The sequence below is a fragment of the Lissotriton helveticus genome, chromosome 10 (genome assembly GCF_964261635.1).
Source record: "Lissotriton helveticus chromosome 10, aLisHel1.1, whole genome shotgun sequence".
NCBI lineage: Eukaryota > Metazoa > Chordata > Amphibia > Caudata > Salamandridae > Lissotriton > Lissotriton helveticus.
This window is the reverse complement of record NC_136071.1, coordinates 489,677,931-489,691,734: the sequence shown is the minus strand read 5'-3', so window position 1 is coordinate 489,691,734 and position 13,804 is coordinate 489,677,931. Positions and strand designations below refer to the sequence as shown.

The window sequence follows — 13,804 nt, the reverse complement described above, 5'->3', positions numbered from 1 at the left end:
GCGTGACACACATCTACCCCACTGCGTGACTCCATTGAAACAGGGTAATATGAAGCTGGATAGCGGAACATTGAAAAAGGACTTGACTGTACCTGCTAGGTTTACCATTCACTGGCTGTGCTGGCACTGGATCTGTGAATACGTGCTCTGTGAGAGGACCAGACCGAACCTGTGCCACTTCGGTTTCATTCGCTGTGTTCTCCGGTACCTCTGTGGCTTCTGTAGCCTCCTCAGCTGACTGAGAAGGGTGATGCTTCCCATTAGGAACAGAGGACACTTCACCTGGGAATGAGAACAAAGAAAAAATGGAGGAATGGAGGGCTGTTAAAGTAAGATGCCAAGATATTAAAAAGCTGCAGTACCAGACCCTAGACTATTCAGCTGTGAGTCAATGCACATATCACCTTATCTTCCTGTGCCACTCAAAATTAGCTACATGTTTATTTGCCTATTGGAAAAGAGAAAAATGCTTTTGTGATTCCATGTAAATTTCTCTTAGGTGCCATAAGGTATCACAACATTGCATGTGTGTATATGTTATTTACATAACAGCATTAACACCTTAGGAGCTAGTAAACAAACCTCCCCAGTGCTGCGCTGTCCATTATCCAGTGCTGAACTGGACGTCCAGCGGTCGCACGCAGCACTGGGGAGGTAGTGCCCGTGACGACCGTTGGCCGACGGCAGCACCTAAAGGGTTAATTCACAATACATTTTTAAAAAAAATAGAACGTTTTATATAACGTGAACGTGACTCTTGCAGGTATCAGACCGCTTCAGAAGTGAACAAAGGGCAGAGACGAAGCAAAACATATATTGCGCTCAGATACAAATGTATACAAAAGTACATGCATAAGAACAGTAAATTAAACTAACATCAATTTGATGACCATTCAGAGGGAAGGGGCTATATCTGCACCCGCCTTTTCCGAGGGTTGGTAAATAACTCATCATATTTATGCTGAACTAGGTACGTCAGAAGGGCCTCCCAGTGCCCATGTAGAAAGGCGTCATTAGCAACAGTCAATAAGCGCTCATCAAGTAGGGTCATTCTTACCGGGATCAGTGGGAATAGGAATACCCAGCGCTTTTCAGGGGGAAATAAGAGTCAGATAAAGACTGATCCGGTTTGCTACAAATCTGCAATGATCTAAGCATTTGCCATTTCATTATCCTCTGCAAAAATGGCTTCATGAAAGAAATGCACTGGATGGAAAGAGGTTTCGCTGAAGGTGAAAGAATTTGTAGGTCGGTGGGCATACAGCTTTATTGAACCCCAAATATTCTAATCCAACATGAATGTTGTTATCCAGAATGGTGCGAGTCTTTCTGACTGCACCTCCATGCTTCATGGATCACCTCTTAATTGCAAAGAAATATTCTCCATAGCAACACCCTTCCTATCTTCTGTAACCATATTGGGGATTGAGATCTATCTGGACTGTGACTAAAAGAATGACATATCAGAAATCCTTCAATTCAGAGGGTTATGGCGTAGACTCTTCCCACAATTTTGGTTAACCATGTTGACTGAGGCAGAACATAAAACAGATGAGAACATGATGATGACGACTTTGTAGATGATTGTGGCTCAGCGATGGTACTGAAGGGCATGCAGAAGGACATATAAATTGAGGAGAGGTATTTGTAGGGCAGCCAGTTACAAACAACACATCTATAGAGAGCGCAAAGGTAATCATTTTAACTAGGCACAATAGCAGTAAAACAAGCAGGATGGCCAGTCCTAAGATACCTTAGGAATTTTAAGAGAAGATGCTTTAAGAGACTGTTATGCCAAACCACACATTAAGAACCACACACTACTGCAGAGTAAATGTCTAGGGAATTGCGCAAGAGGCAGCCTTATGAACCAAAGTAAATCTTCTCCTGGCCAAACGGGAGGTGGCGATCCACTGGGGTGGCCGGGCATCTCCCTCGGAAAAAGGGTTGGCTAAAGAGAATGGCTTCTTGCTCTATGAACAGCGACCTTTATGCGGCAATGATCCCCCACTCCTCCAGGCCCAAAGATGTATGGGGGCCCTTCCGGGTATATTTGCAAGCCCAGCAACTGACCCCCTCTGCACCAGCAGATCATGGAATTGTTCCAACCGGAGTGGGCTAGATGGACACGTAGGGGGCAGCATGTCCCTGTCCCCTTGGAGGCTGACAGCGCAGGGAAATGAAATGAAATGAAATGAAAAGACCATTTATATAGCCCGATAGCTACCCTTAGGCGTCCCAGCGCTGCAGAAGTCAGGCTTGTAACAGAGCCGTTGAGAGCTACTCTGGTTTATTAAAAAGCAGGGTTTTTAAACGTTTGCGGAAGGTGAGTAGTTTGGGCTCCGATCTGAGCGGAAGATGGAGGGCGTTCCAGAGCCTGGCGAGATTGTGGGAGAATGAGCGCCCTCCACACCTAGCTTTCTAGAACCTAGGTATTATAGCAAGGAAGGAGGACCCTGACCTGAGCTGTCTGGTGGGATGGTAGGCGGTTATCAAGGGCCGATTGATGATAGCGCCTGTTTCCCAGAAGGATCGATGTGCAATGCACATTGCCTTGAATTCGATCCTTGCCCTTACTGGGACCCAGTGGAGGTCCTTCAGTCTGGGTTTGATTGAGACTCGTCAGGGAATTTGAAGGAGGGTTCTGGCAGCACAGTTCTGAATTATCTGCAGCATGTTTAGGGTGGCCTGGGGAGCCCTAAGATATCGGGCATTCCCAAAGTCCAAACAGGACAGGATTAGACTTTGGACCATTATCTGTCTGGCATGAAAAGGTAGCAGGGGGAGGATTTTGCGCAGGAGTCTTAGAAGGCCAAAGCAGGTGGCTGATAGTTTGGTCGCCTGGTGGTTAAAGTCAAGTGACCTGTCCAACCAGATGCCCAAGCTTTTGATCGAGTCTTTTGGTGCAGGGGGAGGTCCCAGGCAGGGAAGCCAGAGTGGGTCAATGATGCTGTTGATCGAGTTGCCAAGGAGCATGAGCTCTGTTTTATCCCCATTCAGAGGATGTCATCCATTCGGTTTCTGCTTCCAGACAGTTTTTCAGGCCATGGGGTGAGTTATGCAGGGGGTTTAGAGCCACCACTAGCTGAGTATCGTCCGCATAGGTGATGATATTTACTCCGAAGGGGCGGACGGTCCCAGCTAGGGGCCTCAGTAACTACAGCTAAGATGTATTCAGGCCTTATGTATGTTTTTTTTTCACTATGGTTCCATATATGATTGAAATGTCTTATATGTTGTTATATGGGGAGGGAACTGAAGAACTCATGTTGGGGACGGAGCATAAACATCACAACATTGTTGAAATGGTCATGGGAAAGTTGTATTTATGCCTGCTGATACTTATCACATTTTTCTTCTCTGGTCCCAGTGCTTTATTGTACCTGCGATGATAAATGCTAAATAAAGTTTTAAAAAAACAAAACAAAACCACAGTAAATCTGTCTGACAAAGGCATGACTTACCGCTGTGAACCCTGCAGAGTGTCCTGACGCTGGAGAGCACTAGAACTTTTGTAATTTTATGAAAAAGTCAAATGTCCACACAGAGCTTACGTTATTTCTATATTTTGTCATTGAACACTAAGAGCAAAAGCCCAGAACGCTCGTTGGAAGTTCTTACAGACCTCAAATACAGTATTCTTACAGCACCACATTTAGAAAAAATAGATAATTATGAAGCTACATTTACAGTAGTGACATTTCTAGAACATACAAACAGAAACAATGTTTAGCATTTCATAGAATGACTAATGGCTGTTCCAAATGGTTGTTCTTTTCAGCACGAACTCTGTGAGGAGAACTGCCTTCTTAAACATAATGAAAAATAGTTGTTTCAATACTTACATACACTTTCGAGAGCAAATAGATTTCTGGCACTCTTTCGTGGCCAACCTTTCTTCAAAGGAAAGGAGGTGCACGGTTACAGAGTGTCTCTCAACTTAATCTCCAAAAGAAACCACCTCTGCTCTGGGCGGTGTCAGGGGGAAGTAACCTGCAACCCACCAATGTACCATTGGGTTAATGTATTAGAAGGCGCAAAATCATGAGGGAGTCTGTCAAGAGAGGAGATTGTGTGAGGGAGTCTGTAAAGAGGGGACATTGTGTCTATGTAGATAAAACGTGGAAAGGTAGGAGCTACAACAAGGAATTTACATGGCCCGTAGGCAGCCTATGCTGGAATACTTAATTGGCAAAAGAAGTGGCCACATGGGTGGAGGCAGGTGGTGTATTAGATAACAAGAGATGGATGGAAATGGAAACACTGAGACAAAGAGATTAACAGTCTAGGAATATCAAAACAGACAGATAGGAAGAATGGGCAGGGGGACCTTGGCCAGTGCAACGGGCTGGAGCTCCAGCCAAACTATAGACATTGACATTCACAGATCATGGCAATGGATTAATATCCCGATTTACAATTCAGGAATTGGGTCAGTATTTTTTCTTGCCGCATGGTAATGGACTTCAAACTTAATCCAAGACCAGAGGAAAATCTGCCATATTTATGGCTGTTTGACTAAGTGGCAGATGTTTCTTCGCAAAGTGAAAGTATCCACTAGGGAGGGAGCAATTTTAGTGACAAAACAATCTTTCCAAATATAACCTAAAATTTGTCACTGCTAACAGAATTTGAATCAACAAATGTGACAAGGGAAAGCGTCCCCCCAAAGAGGTGATATGTAATCAGTGCTCACACACTAGTCTCCCAAACATGATAGGGGATGTCAATTACACTCTAATTACCTTGACGTAGGCACTATACAGTGGTGGGCTTCCTAGAGGCAACCCTGAAGGACAGGGTGATGGACCATTACCCTTGGTTGGGCAGATGATCCACCACCGTCTACAGAGTTAACTCAACTACTTGAAGGGGCGATAGTGAGGCTGGATTAGTCTTCGCTGACAGGATATCTTCCATAAAGGAAACACTAAATAGGAATATTTGTTTGGCAGATTTTCTGTTACTGACCTCTTCAAAATCAGGCTATAAGCGACCATCACACTACTATCAGCATTTATCCTGTTATAAGTCACGGACTGAAACTGCAAACCTTAACAAAAACACACAGAATGCTCTGGTAGTACCATGGACGAATATCAAACTAAAAAGGGAAGAGTTCTTTGGTGCACTTACAGATGTGCATAAGACACTACAATGATCTTTCCTAGATCACACAAACCAGTGTCAAAATAAACTAATAACCGTGGGCAGCCAAAGAACAACAGCAACATTCATAGTGAACAATGGCACTTCCAATACGGCACCAAAGGACATTTGGATTATGAAATTGCTAGTGCCGTAATAATCATTGAAAGTTCTACACAAATAACAATATTATAACTTAAATTATTTGATAAATCCAGTCTAACCGAGCACCATTCCAGTCGTTTAATATTTTTTGAAGGAGGATAAACCTAAATATTGGTGAATATAATATCTTACCCTGCCCCTTGTCTAGCACTGGTGTGTCCCCTCTGGAAGAGCAGTTGCTACGTGGTACATTGCATCGAGTAGCACACCCCACCAAGGTGATCCCCGCAAGGACGCCATCTGTGTCAGTTGAGTCTTCTGGGTTGATGTCACCTTCCAGGAAAATCTCTCCTGGCGGGTAGTCACTATCACTGGCCGCTGAAGGAAATTTGGACAGGATAATGAAAATGCAATAATTGCTATGAAATCACATTTCCAAGCACACACAAGACTTCCATACGCCTTTGATGCAACTATTTAAAAATGCTGCGCCAAACACGGTACAAGAGAGACATGGATCCAAAATCATATGTTGTTGAAATTATTCAGTGTAGATTTTGCTTTTATATCCTAAGGGGTTCACTAAATTTGCCCAAGAGTCTGTCCTGTTAAGTCTGTGAACACTCCCTCCACTGCCCTCTAGGTGTTACTGATACAGGGGCACCAGATAACTCTGGTGGAAGAAGTTATTGGAGATTAGAAGAGGTACCACTCAGTAACGAGGAACTAATGGTTGGGGGGTAATTAATAATTCTAATCCCAGTTCTGCTGATAAATTCATATTATGTCTGCAGGTAAATCTCCATGTGAAATGCAGTGGATCTAGAGATTTACAGCAGATCTCGTGATCTTGGTTGAGCACATAACATCCGATACTGTGCCTTATAGGATTACCAGAGAATTTGTTATAACACTTTAATATTCTTACTTTATGTCATACTTAAATATTTTGGAGCCTATATTTTTGTAAGCATATAGCCTTGATACCTCCAATTGTTAAAACTATATAAGCATAAACATCTATATTACAATACAGTACACATTATACATCGATATTACAATACATTACACATTCTAAGAGAAAATAGCAACATGAAAGTCTTATTTTATATGGGGACTAGCAAAATAACATACATTTTCCATGATTGTAGAGCCAGTATCCCCTTTCTCCAGATAAATGTTACCAAGTGAGACCCTACTTGTCAAAATAGGATCTGAAGTGACAATTTTCTGCCGTCTCACAATTCCCAGAAATGCCCAACATTAGACTGTAATTCTTTCTAGTACATTCTTCTGGAAAAACACAGTTCTCCTCTGGCTCTCCTCGCTCCAACCAAAAAAAGTGCAGACGGTGAAGGAATATTGCAAAAAAGACATGAATCCGGCATACTAAATTTTGAAATCACTTGTTGTCCAACCTCCAACTACTGGCCCGAGCGAGTCCGACATCATATTTCCAAGGGACTCGGAAGGATAGGGACATGGCACCACTATGTAGCACCAGACCTGGCTAGAAAAGTGATAAGGGAAAGCTAATTACTGAGTTACTTTAATTTCCTAAATTACAGCTTCTTTCATATTAGCAAATGTTGCACAAATTGTTCCAGGCAAAAATCTGAAAAGGTTATCTATATTGCTGTGCACTTCTGCATAAACACAGTAGCAAAGATTATAGACAAGAATCATGAACAGAACTGCACTTTTCATATACCCTTATTCCCAGAAGTTAGACTGCTATGTTCAGAGGAAATAACATCTTCACTAGTAACAACATCCGACTTACTCTACCCCGGGCTTGCTTTGAATGTTCATGCAGAAATTGCCATTTATAAATCAGTTCTCTACTGCAAAAGCATAGGACATAAAGAAGGCACAATGTAACTCCAGAAAATGGGTGTAACACATTGTCCAATGTGATTTTATTTTTCAGTAAAGCAAACCTATTCCTAGAGGCTTTTGGCACTAGGGGATAGTTGGCACCTATTAGACTCACTAATAGAGAGGTATGTCTCCAAGGCCTTTCTGCGAGGCAGATGATGGCTCAACAATTCCCTTAAGATGATAGGTAATGAGTTCCACAAGTAGGGAGTCAGAGCAGAGAAAGAATGTCCCCCCCATCTGTTCTTTACTGAAACAATGTAGTGATAGAACATAGTGAGATCTGGAATGTAAAGTCCTGTTAGGGATTTACCGTTTTAGTTATCCAGACTAATATTGTTGAAAAAAGGGAACTGCTCTGCAAACCCCTGCATTTGCTGGTGTTGGTCTATAAACAATAAAGGGCGAAAGTAAAATGTCTTATAGCACTCTTTCAAAAACAAACAACACTGTGTAAGAGCAATGCCCTTCACTCCTGCTGTAGTTAGAAGTATTCTGTGGTCTGCAAAATGGAAAGCCACAAACCGGTCTAAAAGATCCCAGACAGGCAACCGGTCTGCACTAGTGGTCCGAGAGGATGGTCATCGAGTGCAGCCATAACCCCACATTCAATACTCTTACTGTGTCAAAATCCTGGCTACAATCCATCAGGATACATAGGAGTCCATATGGCACATTTTTCTAACCAAGATTAGGAAAGGGAGAATAAGAACAATCCAAAGTATGACCACTGTATGACCAGAATGAATATTACCATTAAAACAAATGCAAAATTCTACTGATCCATGCTGATCCAGACACACGGTAAACACACCACAACAGAGACAAATTAAATGTCTACAATAGTGGCCAGGAGCTAAATCCCAAGTGTGAATTTAGAATCCCTTATCATAATAGTGGATCAAAGGAACTTGGATAATGCTTAGGAAGAACCTTATGGGATTCCACTAAAAATCACTAAGGTTATTTTTAGGCACTTCCTCCTCATCATTTGAAAATGTTACACAAGAAATAGAGCAATATTTTTTTGAGGATCCTCCAGCTGAGAACAAGAATGTGCAAGCCTGTGAATCCAGAGAAAGACCACACACTGTAGAAGACACAATTCCATTCCACGTGGCTTCAGAATTTAAAGGGCAGTAGTACATATATCTAGAGTTCTTGCCTGTAAGAAATCGACTGATAGGAATATGAACTCATTAAGTTGGCTGTGCCCAATCTACACCTAAAAATGAACTAGATCAGGATGTGAAGCAAAGAACCTTTAAAGCAGGCTTTTCATATTGGTGCCCTACACAGAGAGTCAAGGTAGAGGATGCAGGAGGTGATTGAGCAGGGTGAAAACTTTGAAACAACAGGCTTGAGTTCCTATCTGTTTGTTTAATATGTACTTTAGTGCTGATCTTGTTGTCTTGCAGCATTATTTGCACATCCAAGAATGCTATGGTTTCTTTTTCGATGTTATGAGTAAATTTTATGCGTTCATTCAAGGTGTTCAATGTCATAATGTGTCTTCTAGTTTTTTCCGTGAACCTTTCCAAATTAGGAAAATGTCATCGATGAACCTTTTGAAAATTATAAGACCTTCAGTCCAAATTGAGTTCTCCAAAATATGATCAGTCTCGAATTTGCACATGTACATATTGGCATATGAGGGTGCCCCCCCAAAGCCCATCGATGTTCCATTGCATTGGTTATAAAATTTACCTTGCGACTCAAAATAACTGCAGTACAATGCAAATTGCATTAATTCCATGATGAATATCCTTTGGGTTTTTTCCAAGTCACTATTCAAAAGACTCCATTCCAGAGCTTCCATACCCTCATTATGAGGAATCGACGTATACATTATGACATTGAACACCTTGAATGAACGCATAAAATTTACTCATAACATCGAAAAAGAAACCATAGCATTCTTGGATGTGCAAATAATGCTGCAAGACAACAAGATCAGCACTAAAGTACATATTAAACAAACAGATAGGAACTCAAGCCTGTTGTTTCAAAGTTTTCACCCTGACCCGCTCAAAAAACATTTACCCACTTTGCAATACATAAGATTGAAAAGGATCACAACCAGTAATTCAGATTTAGAAATCTCTCTAAAACAACAAACGGAAAAATATCGCCAACGTGGTTATCCGCAAGATATTCTGGACGCATCTTTAGTAAAAGTGTCAAAACAATCCAGAGAACAATTGTTGAAAGAGAAAATTAAAACCCGAGATCAAAAAACTGTTTGTGTACTGAAATATTTCACTGAATCAAGCAGGATAAAACGTATCATCAACAAACATTGGTTCTTGATCCAATCTGAACCAGATCTCATTGGTTAGTATAATGACAGAGTTACTTTTGCGTTTCAAAGATCGAGAAATCTTTAAGAACTGCTCAATATACCCAAAAAGGAGGATGTAAAATGGCGAGGTATGTTAAGATGCCAAAACTGCATTAATTGCAGCAACGTTATAACAGGGAATATATTGACTCACCCCATGAAAGGTCATCAAATTGAACTACATCACACAAGCACTTGTGATACCTCGAATTGTATCTACATGATTAAATGCCCGTGTGGCAAAGTATATGTTGGCCAAACGAAACTTAAAGTTAAAATTCGTATAACGGAACATAAGAGCAATATAAGACTCTTCAACAAGAAATCTACAGTTGCCAGTCATTGGAATGAAGCAAAACACCAAATTTCTCAATTACGTTATATGGTTTTGGAGACAATCCCGCAATACCGTGACAGGGATCCTGTCAAACAAAGACTAAGAGCCGAGTACTTTTGGATCAAAAAATTGAATTCTACACTTCCAATGGGGTTAAATGATCGGATAGAATATTCATGTTTTCTATAACATCAGGATTTTAACATTGACTCAGAACTTACACTGTGTCCCCCATTATGAGCACGATTAATATTAATTTGCAGACCTTCCGGTTCGATTCGCCTTTTTGTTTTTCAAATGTTTATTACATATTGCCAAAATTGTTCATTGACATCATATAAACTTATGAATACCAATGTTCAGCATCTCTTTGGGTAAAATCTTGTTGTTATTGTGCATTCGAATACAACAACAGAGTCTTTTTGAATACTTTATTGACAACGCACTGTTGTCACTTTCGAGTGAAGCCTCAGATCCCTATCACGTGACATACGTGTCACATGCTTAACGCAGCGCGATTGGTAGACATTCCGGTCAGGTGACCGCCTCAAGCCCGATGTTTACGTTTTTCATTTGGCGCGTAAATTCATTTCCTGAGCGCTAGCTTCCCGTAGAGGAGTTGAGACTTAGCTTTTCCCGTCCAATGTAAGTTATCGCTTCCGTGTAATTCATGTGTTTTAGATTATTGGCTTAGAGCGCGTTCGAGTTACATGCTCTTAACATTCATGAGTAAGGCTAGCAACTTTGGAAGTTTTAGTGTTCACTCTTAAGGTTATGCACGTTAGGCATTGCAATCTGTATTTCTTCAGGCGCTTCACCTACGTTGTGAAATATAGCATCAGTGCACATTTTGATAAACTGTTCATGAGTCGTTTCACTAAATGCATGTTGACATTGGTTTTGCATGACATATTATATCTTGCATTGTATTCGTTGTTTATGTGTTTGATATTCTCGATTGAGTGGAGTATATATTCAGGTCCTGTCTCATTTCATTTTTTACAGACCCCTGATGAAGGGTCCTTCTTTAATGACCCGAAATGCATTGGGTATCTTTGGAAAATCATGAACTACAGTGATTTGTTTGCATCATAAGAAGAAAATTATGTTTGCATATGACATTGAAGCTGAATCATAATGTGAAACCAGTATTTCAAATGGATTTATTATGGAGAATTGAATAAATTTAAACTTTGAGAAGAAACAGGAGAGTTTCATGTGATACTGTGCGCACATTTCTGTGGATAGGTGATCCTTCCCACATCACGATCAGCATGGCAAATAATAAAATATTTGCCATGCCACAGGTTCAATTGTTTGAAAACAAAGTATTTGTTTGAGATCTTTCTTAATATGTTGAATAGCTATCTATAGTGTGAAGGTATCAGTTTGGTGACATTTTCCTGAACCAGTGAGACTAGCAGGATTATGAAAGGTTGCATCAAGGTGGCTAACAACCCGTAATGTAGAGATAATCCAGAAAATTAAAATAATACTGGCTCTCCAGTAATACCACTGAACTTTGCGAACACAAAATAGAGTTCAGTACCGGTTTTTCTTTGATCACCTGATTCCACACACTACGCATGCTCTGCAAGATCTTCAGATGGCTCCCATTCAACACCAGAAGCACCATAATACAGGCCATCATCACCAGCAGGCTGGACTAAGGGAACTCACTTAACGTAGGAATCACCACATGCCTCCTGAAGAGACTACAGAAAATGCCAAACTCAGCAGGCTGTCTCATCCTCGACCTTCCCAGATGAACACCAATCACACCCCAGCTCAAGGAGCTACACTGGCTCCTGATCCAGAAGAGATGCCAGTTCAAGATGATGACACACAAAGCCCTGCACAAATTCTTATATCAACAAACGCATAGCCTTCCCCCAACTGACCAGACACCTACGATCCGCCTCCCTCTACCTCGCAGAAATGAAATTAAATCAAAATTTACAATAAATGTGCACTACTACCCTAAGGTTTCTAGGTGCGCAAGCTTGCTAGCGAGGCAGTACCAGCTTAGGAGGCTGGCCAGAGTTTAGAGAATCCTACAAGTTGAAAAGCCAGGTTATTAGTTTTTTCTAATGTTTGTTATAAACAAGGGAACCCCATACAGTAGAACCTGGGGTAGAACGATAATTTTAAAGAACAATGGTTCGAGGTAGGCCGTAAGAGGTCCTTAGAGGGAAAAAGAGCGAGTATTTAATAAGTCGCTAGGGAGCAATGGTAGTAGGTAAGGATAAGAGTTTTTTTATTTTTACTCTTTTCTCTTAACGATATACATAAATATATATACTGTATTGCAGGTGCTCAGGTGAATAATACGGTGCAGAACGTGACATAAGTGATCAAAGTGAACGGACTGTCACACAACAACAAGGATAAAAACACACAACAATTATATACAATAGAACAAGTGAAATTCCTTGGGTAGGTCGACGGCGTTTCGATCTATATTGTTTTAGATCTTCATCAGGACAGTTGAGCCTCCTGAAACTACAAGAATTTCAATTACACTCTGTTTCCTGTATGTGTACTTTACTGGCATTCCTACATGTTTGCTTTAATATGCCATTGTTTGAGTGCTCCCGGGAAGGTAAGAAATTAGACTTAAAATAAATTAAATGAAATGGATTCTACAGCATGCACATGTGCTTATTACTATACATGCGTTTTTTGAAGGAATAATAAGGGGGTTATGTGATTTAACCTCACCCTAGTGCGTGGCGCTTATGCAGACACAAGTTATATAAAAGCGCATGCATTTACGTAATTGGTTTGTCACAATTTTAAAATGTACCTTAGTGCGTGGCGCTCATGCAGATACAGGTTGTATGTAAGCGCATGCATTTCAGTAATTGGTTTGTCACAATATTAAAATGTACCTTGCCGGTGGGTAGGGCAAGGATAGTAATTCGTACAATACAGCTGGTTGGGTGTCGCTTTTTTCCAAAGAATCTGCAGGTAATGTAAATTATATAGGCATTGGTTGGGCTTGGTCGCTGTAAACATGCATTAACTCTGAGCGAGTATGGCAGAATTAAGGGGCTAAGAAATAACCATATTCGCTGCTAAGTTCAAGAAACTTACTTTAAAAATTATTGGAATTGCGTCTTTCAATGAGGAATTCAAGTAGCGCTCGTTCACTTCTATGTAGGCAAGGGTCCTACTTGAACTTATAAATCGAGAGACAAGAGTAATTATTAGAACCTATGAAGTGCTATTAGCCATAGTTAGAGAGAAGCGGGCAGGGCTACTTACTTACAGAAGATTAATCAAGTTAAAACACAATCAGTGTTGAAGGAGGTTCCAAAAGCGCATTCGTCGCTATGGTAGAAATTGGCGCCTGAAACTAAAAAACATTTTGGTCAGTGCGTGGCTAGTTTAATTAAAACCAACACGGTGGGCGTAACCGTGTGGTCGGCGCTACACTTACTGAATCGTCGTAGTTCTGTGTGGCAGGAGAAGGGGGTCCGAGTACCTCTTTCGCAGTAGCTCACAATCAGGCGAGCGTCCATAACTCCATTAATAGCGTGTTGAGGTTATTGCGCGCGCAAGCCCGGAAGCGTATCTGGGGGGAGCATGCGCGTTGAGGGATAATGGGAGCATGCGTTCGTGATTAGTGTTGGAATTGGGCACATGCGTGGAAAGAGTTGCGAATAAGCTAGTTGCGCAGTGATTAAAACATTCTTAATGGAAACTTAACATATTACTTGAAGCAACCAGGCTAATCCAACGTTAGAGTAAAACATTTTAGAACATTTTCGGAACAGTATTCAGTTGTAGCTTTACAGAAAAAGGAACCTTAAGCAGTGACTAGTTAGTGTATATTGCTAAATGAATTCACATAACAACATCCCATAACAATATCCATAGGTTCTGATTCAGGTGCACGTGTTCCACTCATCGAGATTGTTGAGTCCTTTCTCAATTGTTTTACAAAAGAAAATCCATTTGCATTCCAGGCGATTTAGTATTGTTTGTTGATT

General features: G+C 41.0%; 1 protein-coding gene across 1 annotated transcript in view; it reads right to left on the bottom strand.

Moving 5' to 3' along the window:
* Window positions 1-13,804, bottom strand: part of MAPK8IP3 (mitogen-activated protein kinase 8 interacting protein 3) — a 683,833-nt gene that overhangs the window by 212,631 nt on the left and 457,398 nt on the right. The window contains exons 19-20 of the mRNA XM_078662972.1: window positions 5,446-5,631; window positions 93-282 (exon numbers count right to left, since the gene is read on the bottom strand). Of these exons, the coding sequence (XP_078519098.1) occupies window positions 93-282; window positions 5,446-5,631 (376 nt within the window). The remainder of the gene's footprint in view (window positions 1-92; window positions 283-5,445; window positions 5,632-13,804) is intronic.